Below are 21,300 nucleotides of genomic sequence, written 5' to 3'. Positions count from 1 at the left end.
TTCACGATCGGTCCAGCCACTATTGATACACCATTCCTGTTGACTTCACATTGTGTTGAGAATTTATTGGGTTTGGATATGTTGAAAAAACTTGAGTGCAAAAATGTATTGCTCCCCGGATGGTGTTTATTTGACTATACAGCCCTATGCTGACAGCGTGAAACAATGTTTTGCTAAAAATGAGCCTCTCCCGTCTGAATTTGACACAGTCCCTGCCACGTTCTGGGTGACAGGGGATGCGGATGTCGGAAAGTTAGACATCCCACCCATCCATATTACGTTAACTAAGGGTGCGAAATTACCCCGTATACCCCAGTACAAGATTTCGCCGACGGGCGAGCGAGCCTTGCTCTCGATCATTCAGGACTTAACTGATTAAGGGGTGGTTGAGGAAACAGCTGCAAATGTTTGTAACAGTCCGATTCTCCCGATTTTAAAGAAATCACCTGACTCAGGATCCCAGGGGAAAAGAGATGCATATCGCTTTGTGATCGATTTGCGGGAGGTTAATAAGATAGTAGTACCACAGTACCCGGCAATGACTGACATCACCACTATACTTACTATGATCCCGCCCACTGCCCAATATTTTTCGGTCACCAATCTGAAGAATGCCTTCTTCAGTATCCCTATTCATCCTGAAAGCAGGCAGATCTACGGATTCTCGTTATCTGGCCGAAGCTTTAGATTCTGTCGTGCTCCTCAAGGCTATACTGAAAGTCCAAGCATCTATAGTCAAGCCCTTAAGGCTCTGTTGGATGATCTAGTCTTGCCGGAAGGTAATGTGCTCTTACAGTACGTGGACGACTTGTTGATTGCATCCGACACTGAGGACGGCTGTAAGGACGCCACGGTTAAATTGTTACACCATTTAGCAGCGAAAGGTAATAAGGTATCCCTGTCCAAGTTTCAGTACTGTCGACAGGAGGTGACCTACCTAGGTCATCTACTATCGAAGGAGGGTAGGCGTTTGACTCCTGAACGTATTACTACAATCTCTAACATGTCTGTCCCTTGCACTCAGTGTGAAGTTCGTGCTTTTCTTGGCATCACCTCTTACTGTCGCCAATGGATACCTCATTTTTCTCTTCTTGCTAAACCTTTGTTGCATTTAACCACTAAAGATGTGCATGAGCCTCTCCCTTGGACCGATGAATGTCAGCACTCCTTTGACTCTTTGAAATCTGCCCTTTGTTCTGCACCTGTCTTGGGTACTCCTGACTATCGTAAACCTTTTGTACTCTACGTGCATGAGGTCGACGGTTGCTCGCTTTCAGTGTTAACTCAGGAATTTGGTGGTAAGCAAAGACCTTGCGCTTATATGTCGGCCACCTTGGATAACGTGGCCAGAGCACTTCCTAGCTTTCTGAGGGCCACAGCAGCTGTAGCGGTGGCCATCCGACAATCCGAAGGACTCGTTCTAAATTCTAGTTTAACGGTGATGGTGCCACATGCTGTGGATGTATTCCTAAATAGAACTAAGACCCAGCATCTTACAAGCGCGCGCCTCACTGGTTATGAATTGACACTATTTGCTCCACACATTACGATTACGCGATGTGCCACATTAAATCCTGCCACATTGCTACCGCTCCCTTCGAATGAAAATGTAAATGATGTACATGATTGCCTATTTCGGACTGAAGAAGAAACGAAGGGTAGAATTGACCTCCCAGACATTCCTCTATCTGACCCCCAAGGGGAATTGTATGTGGATGGGTCTTGTTTCAAGTTAACAGATGGCACAACAACAGCTGCATATGCAATCACCACACTGAAAACAGTAGTTGAGACATCTCAAGTTCCCTATCGATCATCTCAAGCTGCTGAACTAGTGGCATTATTACGAGCCTGTGAATTAAGTGAAGGACTAGAGGTCAACATCTACACAGACAGCCAATACGCCTTCGGCGTGGCCCATAGCTTTGGGCGGCTGTGGAGGGAACGAGGTTTCCTCACTTCTCATGGTCAGAAAATACAAAATGGCCCACTGGTGTTACGATTGTTGGATGCCCTAACCTTGCCTAAAAAGCTAGCCATAATGAAATGTAGTGCCCATAAGGCAGTGGTGGACGAAGTAGGTGAGGGGAACGCTTTTGCAGATCAGATTGCTAAGCAAACAGCGCAGTCCATGATGTCCAATATGTTTGTAACGTCTTCTGCTAGATGGATGGAGGAGTCCGATCTGTTCGATAATACCATAGAAAGTGTGAAAGAATTACAGAAGGAAGCTACCCCAGCTGAATTGGAAAGATGGGAGAAGGAAGTAGGGAGACTGGATGAAAATAACTGTTGGATTGATTTAACAGAAAAGCAAAGATGGCTGTTGCCCAATGCCCTGGTACAAGCCGTTGTAACTATGGCCCATGGCCCAGCCCATGTAGGAGCTAAAGGGATTTGTGCCTTGATGGACCCGGTATGGAATAATCCTAACATACAAAGGACAGCTGTCCGTTTGGTCCAATACTGTATGGTGTGCTTGCAACATAACCCAGGGAAAGCAGAAAGTGTTTTGAGTGGAAGTTTTGTACCCCCAACTTTACAGTTTGAAGTACTCCAGATGGATTAAATCCACATGGAGCGCGTCAACAACTTAAATATGTTTTAGTAGTGGTATGTGAACTCCTATGGGACAAACTTGCAAAACAAGGAATACCAGAAAAACTGTTAAAGATGATTAAGCTCTTGCACTCTGAAACTTGGGTTAGGGTTAGGACGGGCAATGGATCAACATTAACCAAAATAATTCCAACATCGAGTGGGCTTAAACAGGGTTGTGTGTTGGCTCCCCTACTTTTTAACTTATTCTTAGCTGATCTTACCACCGATCTAAAAGCCATTAACGCCCACCCGCCAAGGATAGCTCAAACTCAGATATCCAGCTTACTATATGCGGACGATGTCATATCCCTGAGTCATACAAAGGTAGGGATGCAACGTCTAATTGATGGCATTACTAAGTACTCCAAGGAAAATGGAATGCATATAAACGATGCCAAGACCAAAGTGATGGTAATTACAGAAAAATGTATGATTAAAACACGCACACAAATGGATCTTGCAAGGGAAAAAGCTGGAACAAGTAGCTGACTACAAGTACTGGGGAGTATCAAATCTCAAATATACGCTTTATTCGGTTTTTAAATTTAAAACCATGAAAGCAACAGAATGAACTACATACATGCAAAAATAACTCAGCAGTTCATTACAAGATTAAAAGAAAACTAACTATTTAAAACAAACTAAAATAAGTTAACAAATCGACAATTCAAAGTAATAACCCAAGATACACAGAGTCCCCTTTTTCACCGGGTATTATGATTCGGTGCTCGGGGGCCAGGGTAAAAATCATACAGGTCCCAGATACAGATGGGACCGTCTCCAACTGTGGGCTGGGTAGATCGCAAATAAGTGGCAATGTTCCTGTGTTTAAATTTAATTAGTATCAAGTCCCCCGGAATATCCTTGGGCAGCAAATCTAGCCACCCCACCCTCCTGACGCTCAGGATCCCGCCATCTAGGGCAGGTGGTAACGGTCTATTGTTTTTGAGCCAGAAGATGGCTTTATTCAGCAGGTCCTGTTGTAATTCACGTTTGCCTGAACTGAGTGCAGGGACCCCAGAGAGAATGGTGACATATGGGGCAGCTTCGGGGGGTAGATCAATTCGATGCCTTCTTTCTCGAGAAATCCTAGGAACTCTGTGAGGGGCATGTCCGGAATTAATAGTAGCATTGCGTCCACTTGGAATGCGTGTTGTAATGGGGGAGTCAGAAGTTTGAACTTTCCTGAGAGCATTGTTCATCGGCTTTTCATGGATGTTAGTGACAGTAGGGCATATGGATGTAATAGTGTTTTCATTTGGAGGATCGGTCCTTGTTATAATTTTTTCAATCCTGATCAACCTGTCCCCCAACTCATTGATTTTTGCAACCAGCGGTGATAAAGCAGCGTTTAGCAATCGCTCGATTTGGGCTAGTAGGGTCGATTGGAGGGGGGATGCAGAATCATTTGTTCGAGTCCCAGCCTTATCCGACGCTACTGAGGTTGGGTTGGGGGGGGGGGATAAAAAAGGGCTACAGCACATTTGATCGGAATTCACTTGAGAGAGGATTGTTTTGGGGGATGAAGGTACATCCAGGGGTGTACAGATTATCTGATCAGTGTCTCTGCCCGCTATGGGGGGGTAGGTGCATCCGGGACATAATTTGTGCCACACAGGGCATTCAGCTCTTCCCAGATGGACATATTAGTTTGGAAGCAGAACCTCGGAAACAAAAAAAACAAGTTCAAACAATTCAAAAAGACTGGGGAGTAACTTTCAGCGATAATGGCAAGTTCTTGACTCACAAACATGATATTACAAGGAAAGCGAACTCCCTTGTAGGTGCCTTTAGATCAATCAGGAAATCCATTGGTGATTTGTCTTATCGTCCTTTATTAAAAACGATTGCAGCAAAATTACTGTCTACTCTAACATATGGCAGCGAGGTGCTCAACGGGAAAGACGCAGAGATCATCAACACCTTGGTTGGTAAAACCTATAGGACTTTATTTTCTCTACCACAGAATGCCGCACAAGCCCAAGTGAGATTGGAATTCGGGCTAAACTACCAATCTTATGCAAGAAAAGGGCACACATTGAAAGTGTGGAACAGAGTTAAAAACGATCAGGACAATGAAATGTCTCGTCTACTGTGGCAAGAAATAAGAAATAACAGGAACCTAACTGCCAGCACCTATTTAAATCTAGCAATTGATGAGTTTGGTATATTACCTATTTGGAACACCACGGTTCAACAGGAGAGTTTAAAAAAAACTATGAACAAACTTACTGATTATCTCTCCTTGATAAAGGACAAGGACAACTTTGTTAAAAGACAGCATGCGTGGTCAATCGTGAATGGTTTTAAGAAAAAAAAGATTCAAACCTACCTGGAAACTTCTTGGTCGAAAAAGAACAAACAAATTTTTATGAATGCTAGGTTTGGCAATTTTCCAGGATTATGCCATATGGCACCGTGGAAAAGGTCAGAAGATAACTATCTGTGTAGGCTATGTAAATCAGGACAAGAAGCCATCTTACATTTATTGTGCCTTTGCCCGAATCTGGATGTGGAAAGAAAAAGTATACTTAAGAAACTATTTAATGAACGTGGTGTAAGGACTTGTAGGCAGGCTTTAATGGCAAGCTTAAATCCAGAAGACTTACCAATTAATTCAGCTTTTGTGAAATTCCTTCAAATGGCTCTAAAAAGTTGCCAGCCAGTGTCTGATTAAACTATGAGCTGTGTCAAGATGAACCTACCGAATTAATTTAAAAAATAATTTTAAAGGAATTAATTTTATATATTAGACTGGCGAAAATTATTTGAATATATGGACTGTTTTAGTATTTTATATTTGTAAAAGTTTTAGCTGCTTTCTAAGATTTTAATTAATCAAACAAATAAAAAATAAATTTGAAATTTGAAATTTGAATTAGTAGTAGTATGTGCCTTTAGTAAATGGGTTGAGGCCTACCCAATTAAAGAGAACACTGCCCTGGCTACAGCAAAGGCCCTTATCAAAGAATTTATACCTAGATTCGGTTTGCCCCGTTTGATTTGGTCAGACAATGGGGGGCACTTCCAGGTGGCCCTCGTTAAACACATCTGCAATGGCTTACAAATACGACAGAAGTTCCATGCAGCCCGACACCCCCAGTCAGCAGGGTTGGTGGAGAAATATAATGGGATTTTGAAACTCAAGATGGCTAAGATCCAAGAAAGTACTGGTTTGAAGTGGCCTGACACCCTACCCTTAGCTCTCATGTCATTGAGAGTTACCCCTCATTCCCGTTCTGGTCTCTCTCCCTATGAGATTATCTTTGGGCGACCAGCTAACATATGGGGGGTACCTAGGCCACGATCTTTTTCTGATGTTGAATACCCTATGTTGATCGATTACTTGTATACTTTGACTAAAGATCTCCGTTCTATTCATCAGCAGGTAGCATCTGTACAGCAGCCTCCGCCAGAGGGCCCCGGACACCGATTGGAACCTGGCCAGTGGGTACTGGTTAAGAAGTACGAGCGAGACACCAGCTTGGCCCCGAGGTGGTCCGAGCCACACCAAATACTACTCGCAACGCGGACGGCGGTAAAGGTGGATGGGAGGAAGCACTGGATACATGTCTCCCATCTGAAGAAACTCCCACTTCCGCTTCCCTATGATCGGCTGCAATCTGGTGAAATATTGACCCAGGAAACTGGGAGAGCCACTGCATTTGTCCCTTTTTCCGACGCCTGCGAAACAGAGCAAAGGCAAGAATGAGTGACGGGATCGGGCAAACCGGTCTCAGCTGAATCCACAAGTGCCCTTAAACCAGTTGTTGATACTCCTGTGAGCGGAGGCTCCGATGAAAGAAAGGTGCCTACTTTACTATTTCCGGATCAGGAAATTCCGGGTCATGTGCGATACAACCTACGGCCAAGAAAACATCACAGTGCCTCAGACAACACTGTTAGGAGGTAAGGAAAGACTTGAGTAGATAGGGTTTGCTAGATTACAAGTCTGAGGTACTGAGCGGGACACTGGACTGAACAAGTTGAGAGCTGGAACTTTTTGTTATTATGCTCTGTTCAGAAAGAAAGACTTACACTTGAAAAACAGCCGGGTTGTGCATCTAATCCCCTCGGAAACAATTTCTTTGATTCTCTTGAGATGAACGATAGGAGTCTGCCTGTGAGACTCTGACGGACACAGGGAGAAGAACCCTCTGGCAGGACGGACTGCTGAGCCAGAGTTAGTTTTGAACTTTTAGTTAGGAATGTACCCTTTTGTTCGCATTGTACTTGAGTTGAGTTGAGATAGAACTTGTAAAACGCAACTTTGCCCATAGGCGTCAAGGCGCTCGGGGTGGAGAAGCTGTGTGATAGGAGAGCGGAGTGAGCAGGTTACAGGTAAGCCTCCCTGAAAAGCCAGGTCTTCAAAGCCTTTCTGAAGAGAGAGTGGGAGGTTAGTCCCTTGATCTCAGCCGGAAGGGTGTTCCAGATCCTAGGTGCAAGGGAGCAAAAGGCCCTCTCGCCCCATCTGACTTTGTTGCTTTTAGGTACAGAAAGAAGATATTTGTTGGCTGAGCGAAGTGCCCTGCCGGGGACATAGAGGGTCACCAAGGGTCTGATATCTTCCGATCCAAGACCGTGCAGAGCACGGTGGGTGAGGCACAGGACCTTGAACTCTATTCTGGCCTGGATGGGGAGCCAATGCAGATCCTTCCTGATTGAGGTGCCTGATGCGAACCTCGGGGGAGTCAACAACAAACCGAGCTGCTGCGTTTTGTACTATTTGTAGGTGATGTACCTGTAGTTTATTGATTCCCAGGTATAATGCGTTGCAGTAGTCTAACCCTGAGGAAATTAGGGCCACCGTAACCAATTTGCGGGCATCGGTGGAAAGATAGTGTACTAATTTCCTCAAGGTTCTAAGGACACCACAGCAAGTGGAGGTCGTCTTACTGACCTGTTTGTCAAAGGAGACCTTGGTATCGAAAATAAAACCCAGGTTCCGAGCGGACTGAGAGGGCGTAGGACAGGCTCCAAGGGCGGGAGAGGACTTGAACGTCCCGTTGCACCATGATATTTGCCGTTTTATGAGCCAATGTTTTCTACTTGAACCATGCGTGTGAAAATACCTTTTGTGTTAGTAATAGCTGTTATATTAGCCATTTTTATGGGAGTGTTTATATATTTAGAGTATAAGTACCCCATGCAAGCTATGATGCCCTCTACCATTGCCCCGCCTGAGCACTTCCTGCTCACCTTAGCACCGCATAAGGAAAGACACCGCCAGACTTATGCTAAGAATGTATTTGTAGAGATGCTCCACCAAACTCACAGTACGACCAATCTAACCGATTGCTGGGTTTGTGGGCTCCTGCCATCAGTCATGCATAAACATGACTTATTTCTTTCTTTGCCATTATCCTATTTGGGTAGCTGTGAAGCCTGGTTTCAAATGTTCTCTGCTATGTATAACCATTATGTATAAAACCCTAAACAATACAAGAAGAAGGACTATAATATGATCCTAGCATACATTGAGACACACCAGGGGTTTGACCCAGCTGGAAATGGAGGGGAGTGATCACTGGACCCAGATGCTTGCATGAATTTGTATACCGCTAATGAGAACAGTACTTGGTTACAGGATGAATTGTATGATTTTGCAAATTTTATTCATTCTCAGTACTTCCAGCATTTTGTTGCCAGAAATGTCACTAGTGAACGCATTATGCCAGTACCCATCCTGAATACTTCCTCTGATTTTTGCGTGCAGGGTATGGGACACGTACAGGTTGGGAATAGCATCTGCAATTATACTTATAGAATGAAGATTTTCAGCAGCCCCCCATTGTTGACGCCACCAAATGTGTATTTCGTTTGTGGGGAAAATGCTTATACTTGGTTGCCACGAGACTGGGCAGGACAGTGTTACCTGTCTTTCTTGTACCCCCCTGTGTACATAGCAACATCAGATTATCATAAACCACACCAGCTTTTCACAGCCCACGACAAATTTCCAATAGACAGCGAAGGCAGCTTGACATGACGAGGTTGATCAGACTGACACATCCTTGCAACAGTTTACAGACTTTACCAAAGGATTGGTCCTGTTCTGGGGGCCGATATTTAATAGTAGGGAAATAAGACGTTTGTCCAGAATTGTGGAAAACGTCATTAACATAACCACTGATATCATGACCAATATTACCGTAGAGCTTCAAGCCACAACACTTGTTTTGCTCCTGAACCGGATGGTTCTGGACGTTATCTTGGCTGATCGGGGAGGAGCATGCCGGTTGATCGGCAGCTCCTGCTGTGTTTAAATTCCTGACTCCGCCCCCACGGTCCATTTGGCTATCCAAAAATTACATCGCATAGCGGCCGAAATGCACACTGAGAATGGGTCTTGGTCAGTCTCTGGTTTGTTCTTGGGGCTCCTGTCAACTTGGGGTTGGAAATTATTGATGATAGTCGCTGGAGCAGCTGGTATCATATTCACCTGCTGCCTCTGTATGCAGTGTGGACCGGCTTGCTGTTCTTACTGTGCCACGAAAGTAACCACCATGTTCACCCCCTCTTCTGTCCCCACTAAGACTCAGATGCTCCAACAGGAGATTCGTGAGTTGATGGCCATTGATGAAGAAGTCTTCCAGAATTAGTACTTCCTATGAGTAATGTAATGTAATGTATGTAATGTATGTATACTTGTAAAGCGCACTGTTACCTCGTTACGTGGTGTCCTGGCGCTGTATACCGCTGGGGAACCCGTCCTGGCTTTCCCTGTGAGAGGGCACCCCAAGGTGAAGCCAGGCATCCCCGGCGTTGCTGGGGCCGTTGTGGAGATTAAGCAAGCTATTGCCGAGAGTTGCAGAGTGGGACCCATGGTTAGCGTAGGCACCTAAGCGAGAATTATCGAGTCCGCGGACATTGACCCAAGACCCTGCCGCGTTGGGAATTGAACCCTGGTCCTGGGCCGACCTCTGCTTCAGGGTCTGCCGCTTCTAACCAGTGAGCCACACTTCTCCACGTTAGCTGAGTTAGCTGTATCATGCTAAAAGGAGGGCTTGAGGAACCAGAATTCGATCTGGGCCTAGTAGAACATGTAGTTATTGTCAGTAATTAGCGTGATGTAGCTATTATTTAGATATCAAGCTATTAACACTAACATGCCTGCACACCTAGCTGCTTAGGGACTCATGTACACTTTGTTGCATTTTATTCCATCTCATACGAAATCACAACTTGGCCGACAAGCGCCATTTTTGTGGCCTAGTCCGGTTTTTAGCACTCAGCACTAATGAAGCCTTTCCAATGTCCATGCTCGAGATCCATTGCCCTGTGAAATAGTACAACTGTAGCAACCTGCTGTTTCTGCACGTTAGGCCTGTCAAGGTTATAGGTGGGGGTAGATTGGGCAAGCACATTCCAGGGGAGCGCTGTTCGGACTCTCACGGAGTTAGCAGAAGGGAGTCACCCTCTCGACCTGAGCTATACTGAGGAGGGTTTTGTGTTCCATATATGGTCTTTCCTTTGCACCAACCTGCACCAGCCTGTATTTTTCCATCTTAGGTAGCAGCTTGCAAATGTAACAGTATATATGTGAATTACTGATAATGTGCTGGCAGTCTTCTTGGCGGACCTCGTGGGGTTAGGTCGCAAGGAGCTCCTCTGGCAGGGTTTGTTTGTTGTAATAAATGATTGGACCTGCTACACTGCCAACTGACTGATTATTGGTAATTGGTATATGGGCTATTTGTAAGTATGGGTCTATTTGGGTTGTGATTATTTTTTCGGTACTTCAGCAGAGAAGGAAAAGATTTAACATGTAAGCGCTGTCTAACACACACCAGCAGCCATATCATAATAGGCCTTTGCAGATGCACATGAAAGGGTGCAGGCAGTGGGAGAGGGTTGGTGCAGACAGAAAATGAGATACTGCAAGCAGAGAGTAAACTGGTACAATCAGAGGATAGATGATGCAGGGCTACAGGCAGAGGAAGAGATGGTGCAGTCAGAGAAAAGGTGGTGCAGAGAAAGGGTGAGATGGTTCAAGCAGAAACACAGATAGTGCAAGCAGACACAGACATGGTACACACAGAGGATAAAATGGTACAACAGAGAAGAACTACTGGAAACAGTAAGAGAAATGTTACATGCAGAGACTAATTGGAGCACAGAGAGGGAGAGATAGTGAAGATAATGATAAAACGTTACACACAGAGAGTGCGAGACTACAGGCAGGGAAGGAAAAGATTTAACATGTAAGCGCTGTGTAACACACACCAGCAGCCATATCATAATAGCCCTCTGCAGATGCACTTAAGAGGATGCAGGCAGTGGAAGAGGGCTGGTGCAGACAGAAAATGAGATAAGCAGAGAGAGGCAGACTGTGAGTAGAGACAGGGGAGATTATAGAAAAAGGTGCAAATATAATTCTTTATTTTACACAGACACGAAAAAGTTTAAGAGACAGAACAGAGCCTATCTATTTCAGAACTACAATACAGTGCAGAAACCTGAGTCATTTTCAAAATACATTTCCAATTTACAGCATTACTTTTTTGCCAGCATTACATCCAAAAATGAGACACAATATCAGAAGAAAGAACACAGTATAAGCAGAGAGAGGTACACTGTGAGGAGAGACAGAGGAAATTATACAAAAAGGTGCAAATATAATTCTTTAATTTACACAGACACTCAGTGTGATCCTGGGCAAAAACTTTAAAACCACACATTTTACCAAAACACATTTACCATACTAAAACGATTAAGAGACTACATTACAATGCAGAAACCTGACTCATTTTCAAAATACATTTCCAATTTGCAGCATTACTTTTTTCCCAGCATTACATCCAAACATGAGACTCACACTGTGACCTTAGACACATAACAGAAATCCTAGCAATTCAGTCAAATGATTACTACAGTGAAAGGGGTGGAAGAGGGGACCTTGCTAGTAGTGATGTATAAAGAGAGCAAGCGTAAGGGAAACAGAAAGAGAGAGAAAATGAGACTGAAAAAAGAAACAAAAAACGTAAATCAGTAGGAGAGATGGAGTTAGAAAACAGGAGTGAAGGAAAGGAATAATGACAGTGAGGAAAATGATATGAGGGTAAGAAAAGGAGAGTGAGAGAAAAAATGCCATATTAAAAAAAAGGAAAAAGGTGTAAGGAAAACAGAAGGATTTATAGAGAAACTGAAGAAGGAAAAAGAACAGTGTTGGAGAGAAAGGAAGACAGTGAGGGAGAGTGAAAGAGCGAGACAATGAGTAACATCCACATTGCAACTCATTTTTATTATTAACTTAAAATGCACAACATATATCCCCTCACAAATTAATAACTCACCTTTAAAAATGCTTTTGAAGATTTAGAACAGTATCAATCACACACCAGATTTTCTTAAGCAGAATCTCTGAAATGTACCTCAGACACTGCAACCACAAATGGCCCTGATTCCCTCTCATTTTCAACACATATCTCTCTACATAACCAATGAAATTTCTTCCCACACGAATTCAAAACCAAACTAACATTTTAATTGGTTGTACATTTCAACACTTTCAAACTCACATAATGTTCAACCTTTCCCCACTGCTCTCTCTGCCTGTTACCATGGTAACTCTCCATAGAACACCTAACTGCACTCAAAAGGTGAAAAGTTCATCTCTCAATGTTGCAAACCAAAGCATCAAGTGTGTTTGACTTCACAATATTCCAGCTTATCCTGTGCAATGTTCTTTTCAATCACTTTTTCTAAACCAATAGTATTATTCCTTTTAAAAAACAGTAGTATGCACCCTAGTTTTCAATGCTAAATTATCAGAAACCACCAATCATTCCTTGTTTTTCAAGTGCATTGAATCTCAATAATATTCTTTTCCAAACTCCAAGTTTTCAAACTGCCATTTCATTTCCAGAGACCATCTGAGTACAACCAGATCTGCCTTCAAGATGCTTAGAGTCTGGATTGTAGGACATAGCTATATTTTCTGGAGTGATAGGTATGCAGCAAATAGATGTTTTCTTAACCTTGATTTACCAAATGTGGATATTATATGGATTTTCCAGAGAGGATTGAGATGTCACCAACTGATGCCATTGGTAAAATCCTTTTTGCATCTCCCACACCCTGACCTCATAATTGTGCACTGTGGTGGCAATGACCTGTGCACTTTGACTTGGGTAGGTCTGGAAATGCTTTTAAAGGACACCTTTGGGCAATTGATGTCACTTTTTCCACAAACTGCCTTTGTATATTCTAATATATGCCAAAGGCAAAAATGGAACTGGTCCAACCAATATCGTCCGCAGATTGAGAATGCAAGGAGACATGTGAATAAGTGTGTTTCTGCGTTCCTCAGAGACTATGGTATGGGTTCTATATACCACAACAACTTGCGTTACAACATGCAAAGCATCTATAGGAGAGATGGTGTACATTTTACAGATGAAGAGAACAGAGTCTTCCTTTTAAACTTTAGACTCTGCATAGGTACTTGTAGGTACAAAAAACACTCAATGAACACAACAGCTCATTTTAGAGCCACCCAACATCTAAACACACAAACTAGTTATTTGAATGTAATTTTTTTGGTTTTTTATTCTGGCGTGCGCGCACCGTGCGCGCACCTTGCAAATTGTTTTTTTAAAAAAAAGGTTTTTTTTGCCCATTGGGGTCCTTCAGGGACCCCCTGAGAAGGCCTAGGGGGTCAGGGAGTCTCTTCACTGCCTCCTTTACCACGTTCTCCACTTTCGATTTTCACTTTCTTCTGAAACGACACAAAATGGCGGCTGTATGGTGCTCACTACGTGCTCGCACCTCGCGATTTCTTTTTTAAAAAAATGATTTTTTTGCCCTTTAGGGTCCTTTAGGGACCCCCTGAGAAGGCCTAGGGGGTCAGGGAGTCTCTACCCTGGCCCCTTTTCACACTTTCCTCTTTTAGCCTCTGCCTCGGTCAAAAAATGGCGGCCAACACTTCCTGATTTCGACCGATTGGAATGTTGACACACGGTTGAAAGCAAATCAGAATTCGGCTCGCGCACGTATGGGTGCACGCACGGTGCGTGCACGATGCGCGCTTATAGATATATAATTTGTTTCTAACTCAATTTTCTCAACAACTACTGGAGGGATTTACACCATTTAAACAAAAGGGCGATCTCCGAAACAGACTCTACCTTTTTGCCAAATTTCTTGGAATTCCGTTCAGCCGTTCGGGCTATAGCCGTGTCTAATCGTCCTATGGAAAATTGCATGGGGAAAACACGTTTTGGGACCCCCCTTTTTTCTCAGCCACCACTTCACGAATCCCCCCAAAACTTTCAGGGAAGGAGCGGGCCATCTTCTTTGAGAATTTCGCGAAGATTCGTCCACCGCTGCCAAAGTTATTCCCAATGGAATGTTGTGGATTTCCCATGGAAACTAGGTCCTAACTATATATACCTACTGGCGACAGCCAGTAGGTAATATATAGATATATATATATACCAAGGTGTAGAGGAATACTTTCTAAAGCACTTGGCCCATTTCTCCGAACACTTGCCTTGCTCACAAGTCTGCAGTCTGCTTCAATCATAGACATATGTCTGATTTGAAGGACATCCTGCAACGGCCTAAGGTACTGGAATGTGCAAGAGCAAGACATGTGTGCGTCAAAGGATATCTGGTAGTGCCCTAATGTACTGAGGCCACTTACAGCAAGACTTGTGTCTGCTTGGAGAGTCCTGTAGTAACGGGCCAAGGCACTGTAGTCTAGATCATGATAGTGCTGATTTCAGCTTTCTAAAACACAGAGGGGCATATTTACAAGCCCCTATTGCCATTGGAATGCCACTTTTTACGATGTTCCTCTTACTATAGGGGCCTTATTTACAAGGCAGCGTTAAGCCACTTAACGTGGCTTATCGCTGCCTTGAAAATAAGGCTACCTTCCACAGTATGCTTAGCGTGAAAGGGGAGGGCAATTATTGTTGCTGTGGGCGTTCCACCACAACCCCCATTGATTTTGATGTCTCCCCCTTTTTACAAGGGAGGCGTAAATAGGAGGCAGCACCAGAATTAAGACCAGGGAAAACCTGGTCTTACCCTGGTGCAATGAAAATAAATGTTTCATATCTGTTTGTTTTTGCTGTTTCCATGTGTGCTGCATTGTGCAGCACACATGAAAACAGCAAAAGGCCAACAAATGTTTATGTACAAGAAAGTCCTCCTTGCTGCACATAAAAAATCTTTTTTTTAAATGCCGTTTGCAACTTTTATGTGTGCTGCATTAAGCAGCAAGCATAGAAGCTACAAAACGGCATTTGAAGATTGTATATGTGCAGGAAGGGGGACCTTTCTGCACATAAACAATCTTCCCTTCAACACAGGCACCCTTGCACTATGTTGCAAGTGTGCCTGCGTTGGCGCTAGGCAGCTAAAGTTAGCACCAGTTCAAGGGGGGAAACGCAGAGCTGCACAATAAAGTGGCTTTCTAGGCTTTATGACACGCTTCGCCACTTTTATTGTAATTATCCCTCAGAGGGCATTCAAGTATCACATTTTTCTGAGTCAAAGCTGAGAGGTCTAGCCTCCATTTTCAGTTCCTTGCTTATTAGTAAAACAATCTAGTCTTATTGGCTTTGCCAATGTTTATTTTTATTATGCAAGCCTTTTTCTACAGTCAATGACCTATTATTAGATGAATGTACAATGAGTATGAGGATGAAAAGTCAGGCTATCATGCCATTCACGAGTTATATTCCACTTTAGGACACCAGTCTGTCCCATATATTACCTCGCCATTCTTTGGACCCCAACTTTGTCTTTGATGAGCTCCAGTACTTCAGCAGTTGCCTTGACAGCCACTTCAGCGGCTTCATAGTGAAGATAGCCATGCGAGGACGTTTCCATATCCTTGTTAATGCCACCAACAGGCTCGTTATCACTTCCAAAGTCAGTACTGCCTCCATGGCTGCATTTTCCTACGAGGAAAAATATATCAATGGAAGGAGGAAGTCAATAGCTATTGTCACATAGTTTCATTACAAGAATTCAGTAATACACCTCTTGTCCATAAAAATATAATCAGCATCCAATGTTAAAGATATATTTTAAAAAATTGACATTTAAAATTCTTGAACACGATTGTACGTCAAAAAGTCCTGGTTAAAATAAAACTTCATTTACTGATTGCAAAGACAAATTAGGCTACTGTGACATTCTATGGTTCTAGAGCCAATATTTAAATGCCCTGTGCACCGATCAAATATCCTATTTATTTATTATAGGTTAATGATATAGCTTACATGCTTCTAATACCAATTGACTTCAGAGCATTAGACATGCCAATTCAAGTGAGAGCCATCCTGAGCATTGATTGCAAGGTTGATTGGAGGTAATTCTAACAGCGAGGTAATATTTAAATGATAGTGATTGTGCAGTGCACCAAGAACAAAAGGTAGTAGGTGACAATGAAAACATGGGCAAATACCATTCAATAAAAAATCCACCATTGCAAGTTTTATTTTAAATTTGACCTCATTAGAGAACGTCAAAGACTTTTTGACGGCTAGGAAAGCTTGTGTACCAGTAAGGATTTCTTCATATTCAACTGCCTCATTGTACACATTTTAACTTGAACTTTATTGCCTAAAACCATGTTTTTGAAGTTAATATGCCAATCACAATTATATAAAATACATTATTTTAATAATATTTCTTGTGATCCATGGCATATTTTTCAAGCACTCTGCCGCCAAACTAGGAATACCATGAATTGTCCAGGAAGCCATGAACCTTTTACATGCAATCTGACTCTTATGTTGGAGGGAGCACAACCCAAGCTCTAAAGCAATAGCTTTTAAACCTGCACTACATGGCAGCCCTTCACTCAAATCTCGTGATCCACAAACAGTCCTATGAAAGAGTTGGTGCAATTTGCGTCTGATATACCTTTAGTAAAGGTGTTATGGTTAGGCCACAACTTTGCTCATTGAAAACGTATTCGGACCATCATGAGTGCCTATTCAAAATGTTACACATTACTCAATGCTTATTGAAAATAACTCATTTATATCACTGCATCTAATTTAACATTATCTATAGACCAACTAAATATTTGCTTTCCACCTCCCCATTGCATCCAATGGGGGCGTGGCTTGGGCGCAGCCAAGACGGCGGCACTCTTTTGAGCTCCGGTACGTCGCCGAGAGGCTGGCCGGCAAAAGAGATGATGGACACCTTGAACACCTGCTACAATTATGGAAAGCAACAGCGGAATGTGACGTAAGGACGAGTGAGGAGTTGCAGCAACAGTGGAGTGCTCTGGGCTGAGAAACCTTTTTTCTGTGTTGACCTCAGACTTGGCTCCCAAGATGGCGGAGGTGCGAGGAATACAAGAGAAATGGTGAATTCTCTGAGCTCTTTCTGTTTCTGGCTGCAAGGGTGAGATCAGAGGAATACTTCTAGTACCATACGCCCACTTGAAATATTTTTTCTGCAGGCTAATAGCGCTTTACTGTGGAGTTCAGTTCCTGCTGAGTGTGCTGTGAGGTCTGTTTTAATACCTGCTGTTCCGCCCTTATCTGTCTGCTTACTATGGTGTCACACTGATTAAGAGACCTATCCAGGGTATTTTGGACTGCTGCTGGTTGCTGGGTTGTCTACTCTTGAGCTGCAGCTATACCAATTACACCCGCCACTGAAATATACCATTTGCTACGCAGGGTCCGCACATAGTAGTCTGAAAATGACGCTGTTTTTTGAGCAGGTGGACTTGAAGACTTATTTTCCAGCCAGCATGTGAGGTATGAGAAGTCTCTCTTGCAAACCTTCTGATGTGTTTTTCTTGACAGGAGGCTCATTTCCAGTTTTATTTTTTGGGGCCAGAATGGGTTTTTTCATATATTTGAAATATCCCGGTTACAGCTAAGTGCTGCCTCAGGAGTAAAGGTCATCAGGCACTCAGTCATTGGTTGCTTCTAAGTGCTATCTGAATCCTGCTGGGTATTCCTGGTCAGTCTTCACCAGTCATTGCTGTATTGCGGATGATATTCCTTGTTCCAATTTCATGGTGTGCTATATATATCCTTAGTGGAATGAGGGTATAGAGAGTCACTTATCACTGACTATCATTATCTGTTCTGCCTTTTCTTCAAAATTGTTCTGTTTTTTGGAGCAAGGTGTGAAGCTTGGTGTTGTCCTGGAGATCAATATCAGTTGTTTATATCTCCACTATAATACTGGTGCTCGAATGGCAGAAAGTATGGGTCCTCCTACTAAACATAAAGACTCTAAAGGGTATCTGAAAAGGTCTAAACAGGCCTCTCCCACGCCGGAATTAGTACCTAAGGACTCTGGCACTACTTTGGACACTATTCTTTCTCGCCTTAATTCTGTTCATGACATTGCGCAGAGTAGTAAAACAAATACTGATTTACTTCAGGTTGAACTAGCGGCAATCAGGAATGATTTTAAAATGTGTTGCTTCGTGTCTCAAATGCTGAATCTCGTATAAGTGCAGTAGAAGATACTACACACAAGCAATCTAATATTATGCAGAATATGGAACGTTCCCTGGTTGCATTGCGGAGAGACCTTACGGAGCAGGAGGACAGGAATCGTAGAAGTAACCTACGTATATTTGGTCTACCAAAGGATTCGGAGAAAGCTGCTCCATCAATGCTAGACTTTCAGCTTAATTGGATTCCTACTGTACTGGGTATCTCATTCCAAAAAGACTTTGTAATTGAGCGTGCTCATAGAGTTCCAACATTTAGAACAAAGTCTGTCGTATCCCAGACCGGTGGTTTTCAAACCATTGAGACACCAACATTCTGAACAAATTTTGGCGCAAATGAGGAAAATCAGATCGATTCAGTGGGAGGGTCATAACATTGCCATATCCCGGGACTTTTCCAGAGATACTCATTCGAAACAAAGGTTTTCTAAACCTACGGGAGAGACTTTTAGAGATGAATATTCCATTCTCCTTTGCTGGCCCTTCACAGTTTAAAATAACTTTCAAATGTCGCACTAAGATATTTTATGAGCCTTCTGACTTGTCTACGTTTCTGGATAACCAGTCTGAATCGAGGATGGACTCTGACTCCTCTTTGAGCACTGTTACTTCTTAATCAATCCTTGTAGGAGATGTTTGGATTAATCTTTTTGTGCTTCTTGTCACTTTTCAGATGCTTTTATCCCCTTATTATTCTAGGGGTGAAATGGGCTATTTATCCTAGGAAACTTGGCTGTTATAGTCCTCATGCTTGTGAATTTACAATTTTTTTTCTTTACAGGTTTCTCTTTCTTTCTTCTATTTTATCATAACATAATATTATTCATATAATATTCAATGGCCTTCACTTTACATGATTCATCTTTTTCTTTTCTGATACGTTCCCTCTTTGTGTTATTTCTGATTTTTCTTTGAAGTGCACCTAATAATTAAACATTGTTCTAGGTGTTTGGGTTAATGTTCCTGTATGCCTTTTTACCCTTCTTCTGAGGTATCATATATATATGTTTAATTGATTTCCTGACTGTAGTTTTTAGATATAGGTCTGTTTGGCAATAGATCCTGGCTACCAGATAATATTATGTTTATGTAGAATTTTTCTCTTTTGCTCCTTTATTCATATCATTCATTATTTACCTCGCTCTGTTCCTGGAATCTGTTCTTCTCTACCATCCTCACATGCATTACCTAACTTTCATTGTTATGAAGATGTATATTGCAGTATGTGTTTTACAATTCCTCAATGTATTTCTTTGCAATGCTAATTAATTCACATTTTCTTTAACAGTTAACATGGATTTTTGTGTCATATATATTTAATAATATGAATTTACATAGGTTTAGGTATATAGAGCTATTGGTACTGTGATATTTTAACTGTTCTAGTTATTGATAGAATGTTAACTATATTTCTGCGATAGTTCGTTTTGTTCCGTCGCTCATTATAGGATTTGGTCTTCCTTTTCAATAGGCAAAACTGTGTATGCTGGCTCTTTGGCTGCTCCTTCATGTTTTTCCTCCCCATGTATTTGCTCTATTATAGACTACCCCCGGTGGGGTATTTTCTTTTTCTTGTTATGTTTTTTTTTTGCTCTATTTTCTACCTTTGTTTTTCTCCTTTTTCCTTTCTTAACCTAGTCCTTCTTGACTCTTTTTCTCCTAGAGACTCCTGCTACAATTCACTATGTGTTTTTCCATTGTCTCTATTTTATATTTACGTGTCAGATGCAACTACTAGGTGTTCCCTTTTTCATGCACCAAGTGCAATTATGTATATTGGTTTCTCGCTAATATGCCAGGCCTGAATGTGCTTTCACTCAATGTGCGTGGTTTGAATCACCCTGTGAAGAGGGCAACATTTTTGGATTATTTTAAAAGCCTTTCTAGTGATTTAGTCTTGTTGCAAGAAACCCAATTAGCTTATAAAGAAGCCTTATTGTTGCGGAAGGAGTGGGTACTTGATGTCCCCATTGCATCCAATGAGGTTTCTTTATATTGTTAACTTCTGGCTATACATTAGGACTTCAAGGCATGGTAATCCGGCTGGCAAACAGGCTACCACAAGCAAATCATAAAACCAAACTTAGATAGAGCCAATCAAGACATGGGGGATTTGTTTCACCTGAATGAAGCTATGCGAACAGAGCATTAAAAAAGGGAGAACAGCAATGAGTCCAGGACACAACCTGGTTTCAAATAATTAGCTAATGGAATCCATGCTCACTTTTGCCCAAATATCAGTGTGAAAATCTGCGTGAAAAGAAATTAATAATGATAGAAGAGCATTAGTAATGCCCATTGATGTTTGGTTGTGACAACCCATTTCGATCCATAACATAAAAGGATGATTTGAAGTCAGCTAAATGTATACATAGTGAACCTGCCTCTGATCTTTTGGAATAATACAAGTTTAGGCAAATAAAAGATGGAGGGTAGATTGCCTAGGCCTAAATCCCACCTGCTACTTTGGCATGAGTTGTAAACTATCTGCCAAATGCTCAACAACTTTCAACTAAATAAGTCCAAAAATATCTGAAGCCACATCTAAAAGGGAGAGAAGCCGATGCGCTGTCAGGCTAATAATGATGCCTCCTTTTTTCCAACTACAGAATTGGATGACCTGGCCAGCTGTCCAGATTGTAACAGAAAATGGTGTGAAATGTGGAAGTAAAAATTCTCCATGACCTTCAGAACAGTTGTTTTGTTTTTTAAATACAATACAATTAAGTCAATATTTCTTTGAGTGTACGGAAACAAAATCCCTCAATTTCACATTCTCCTCAGTCAGTTTTAAATAGTTGTATTTTAGTATTTCAAATGTGTTCAGATGGCAAGAATATTCTGTCTAATCATGAAAAATACCATAATGCTTCAGATACTGGATATAGATTTAGAGGGAAAGCGATTATATGTAATCTTGTCAGATGGGTAACTTTTCAGAAGGTTTAGAAACTAGAAAATAATCCTCCTAGTTACAAAATCCTTCTAGCCAATTAGTTTTTTCTTCTAGGTGGGAATGTTGATTTAAGTATCAGATATTTCATTAGCGAGACGTTGCAGCAGAGTTTCTGGAGTCAGATGTAGTTTAATTGAATACTGACACATCTTTTTTAAATTGGAGGTCCAGTCCCTTTCTGGATCATATTTCCAATGAGAGCATTTTAAAAATGCAGTGGTGAAACTCATTGCCCTAAACCTCTGCATCTGCAAGGGTTCACACTGGAAATTAGTCCTCACTGTACCTGAGA

At 42.1% G+C, this 21,300-nt stretch overlaps 1 protein-coding gene across 4 annotated transcripts in view; it reads right to left on the bottom strand.

Annotated features, from left to right (window-relative positions):
- The window catches only part of LOC144823689 (von Willebrand factor A domain-containing protein 7-like), a 542,335-nt gene that overhangs the window by 265,629 nt on the left and 255,406 nt on the right, over positions 1-21,300 (bottom strand). For all 4 annotated transcript variants that reach the window (XM_078682451.1, XM_078682442.1, XM_078682435.1 and 1 more), the window contains exon 6: positions 15,329-15,515. In XM_078682451.1, coding sequence (XP_078538577.1) covers positions 15,329-15,515 — 187 coding nt within the window. The remainder of the gene's footprint in view (positions 1-15,328; positions 15,516-21,300) is intronic.

The sequence above is a fragment of the Lissotriton helveticus genome, chromosome 1_1, assembly GCF_964261635.1.
Source record: "Lissotriton helveticus chromosome 1_1, aLisHel1.1, whole genome shotgun sequence".
NCBI lineage: Eukaryota > Metazoa > Chordata > Amphibia > Caudata > Salamandridae > Lissotriton > Lissotriton helveticus.
This window is presented reverse-complemented; position numbering and strand designations above follow the sequence as displayed.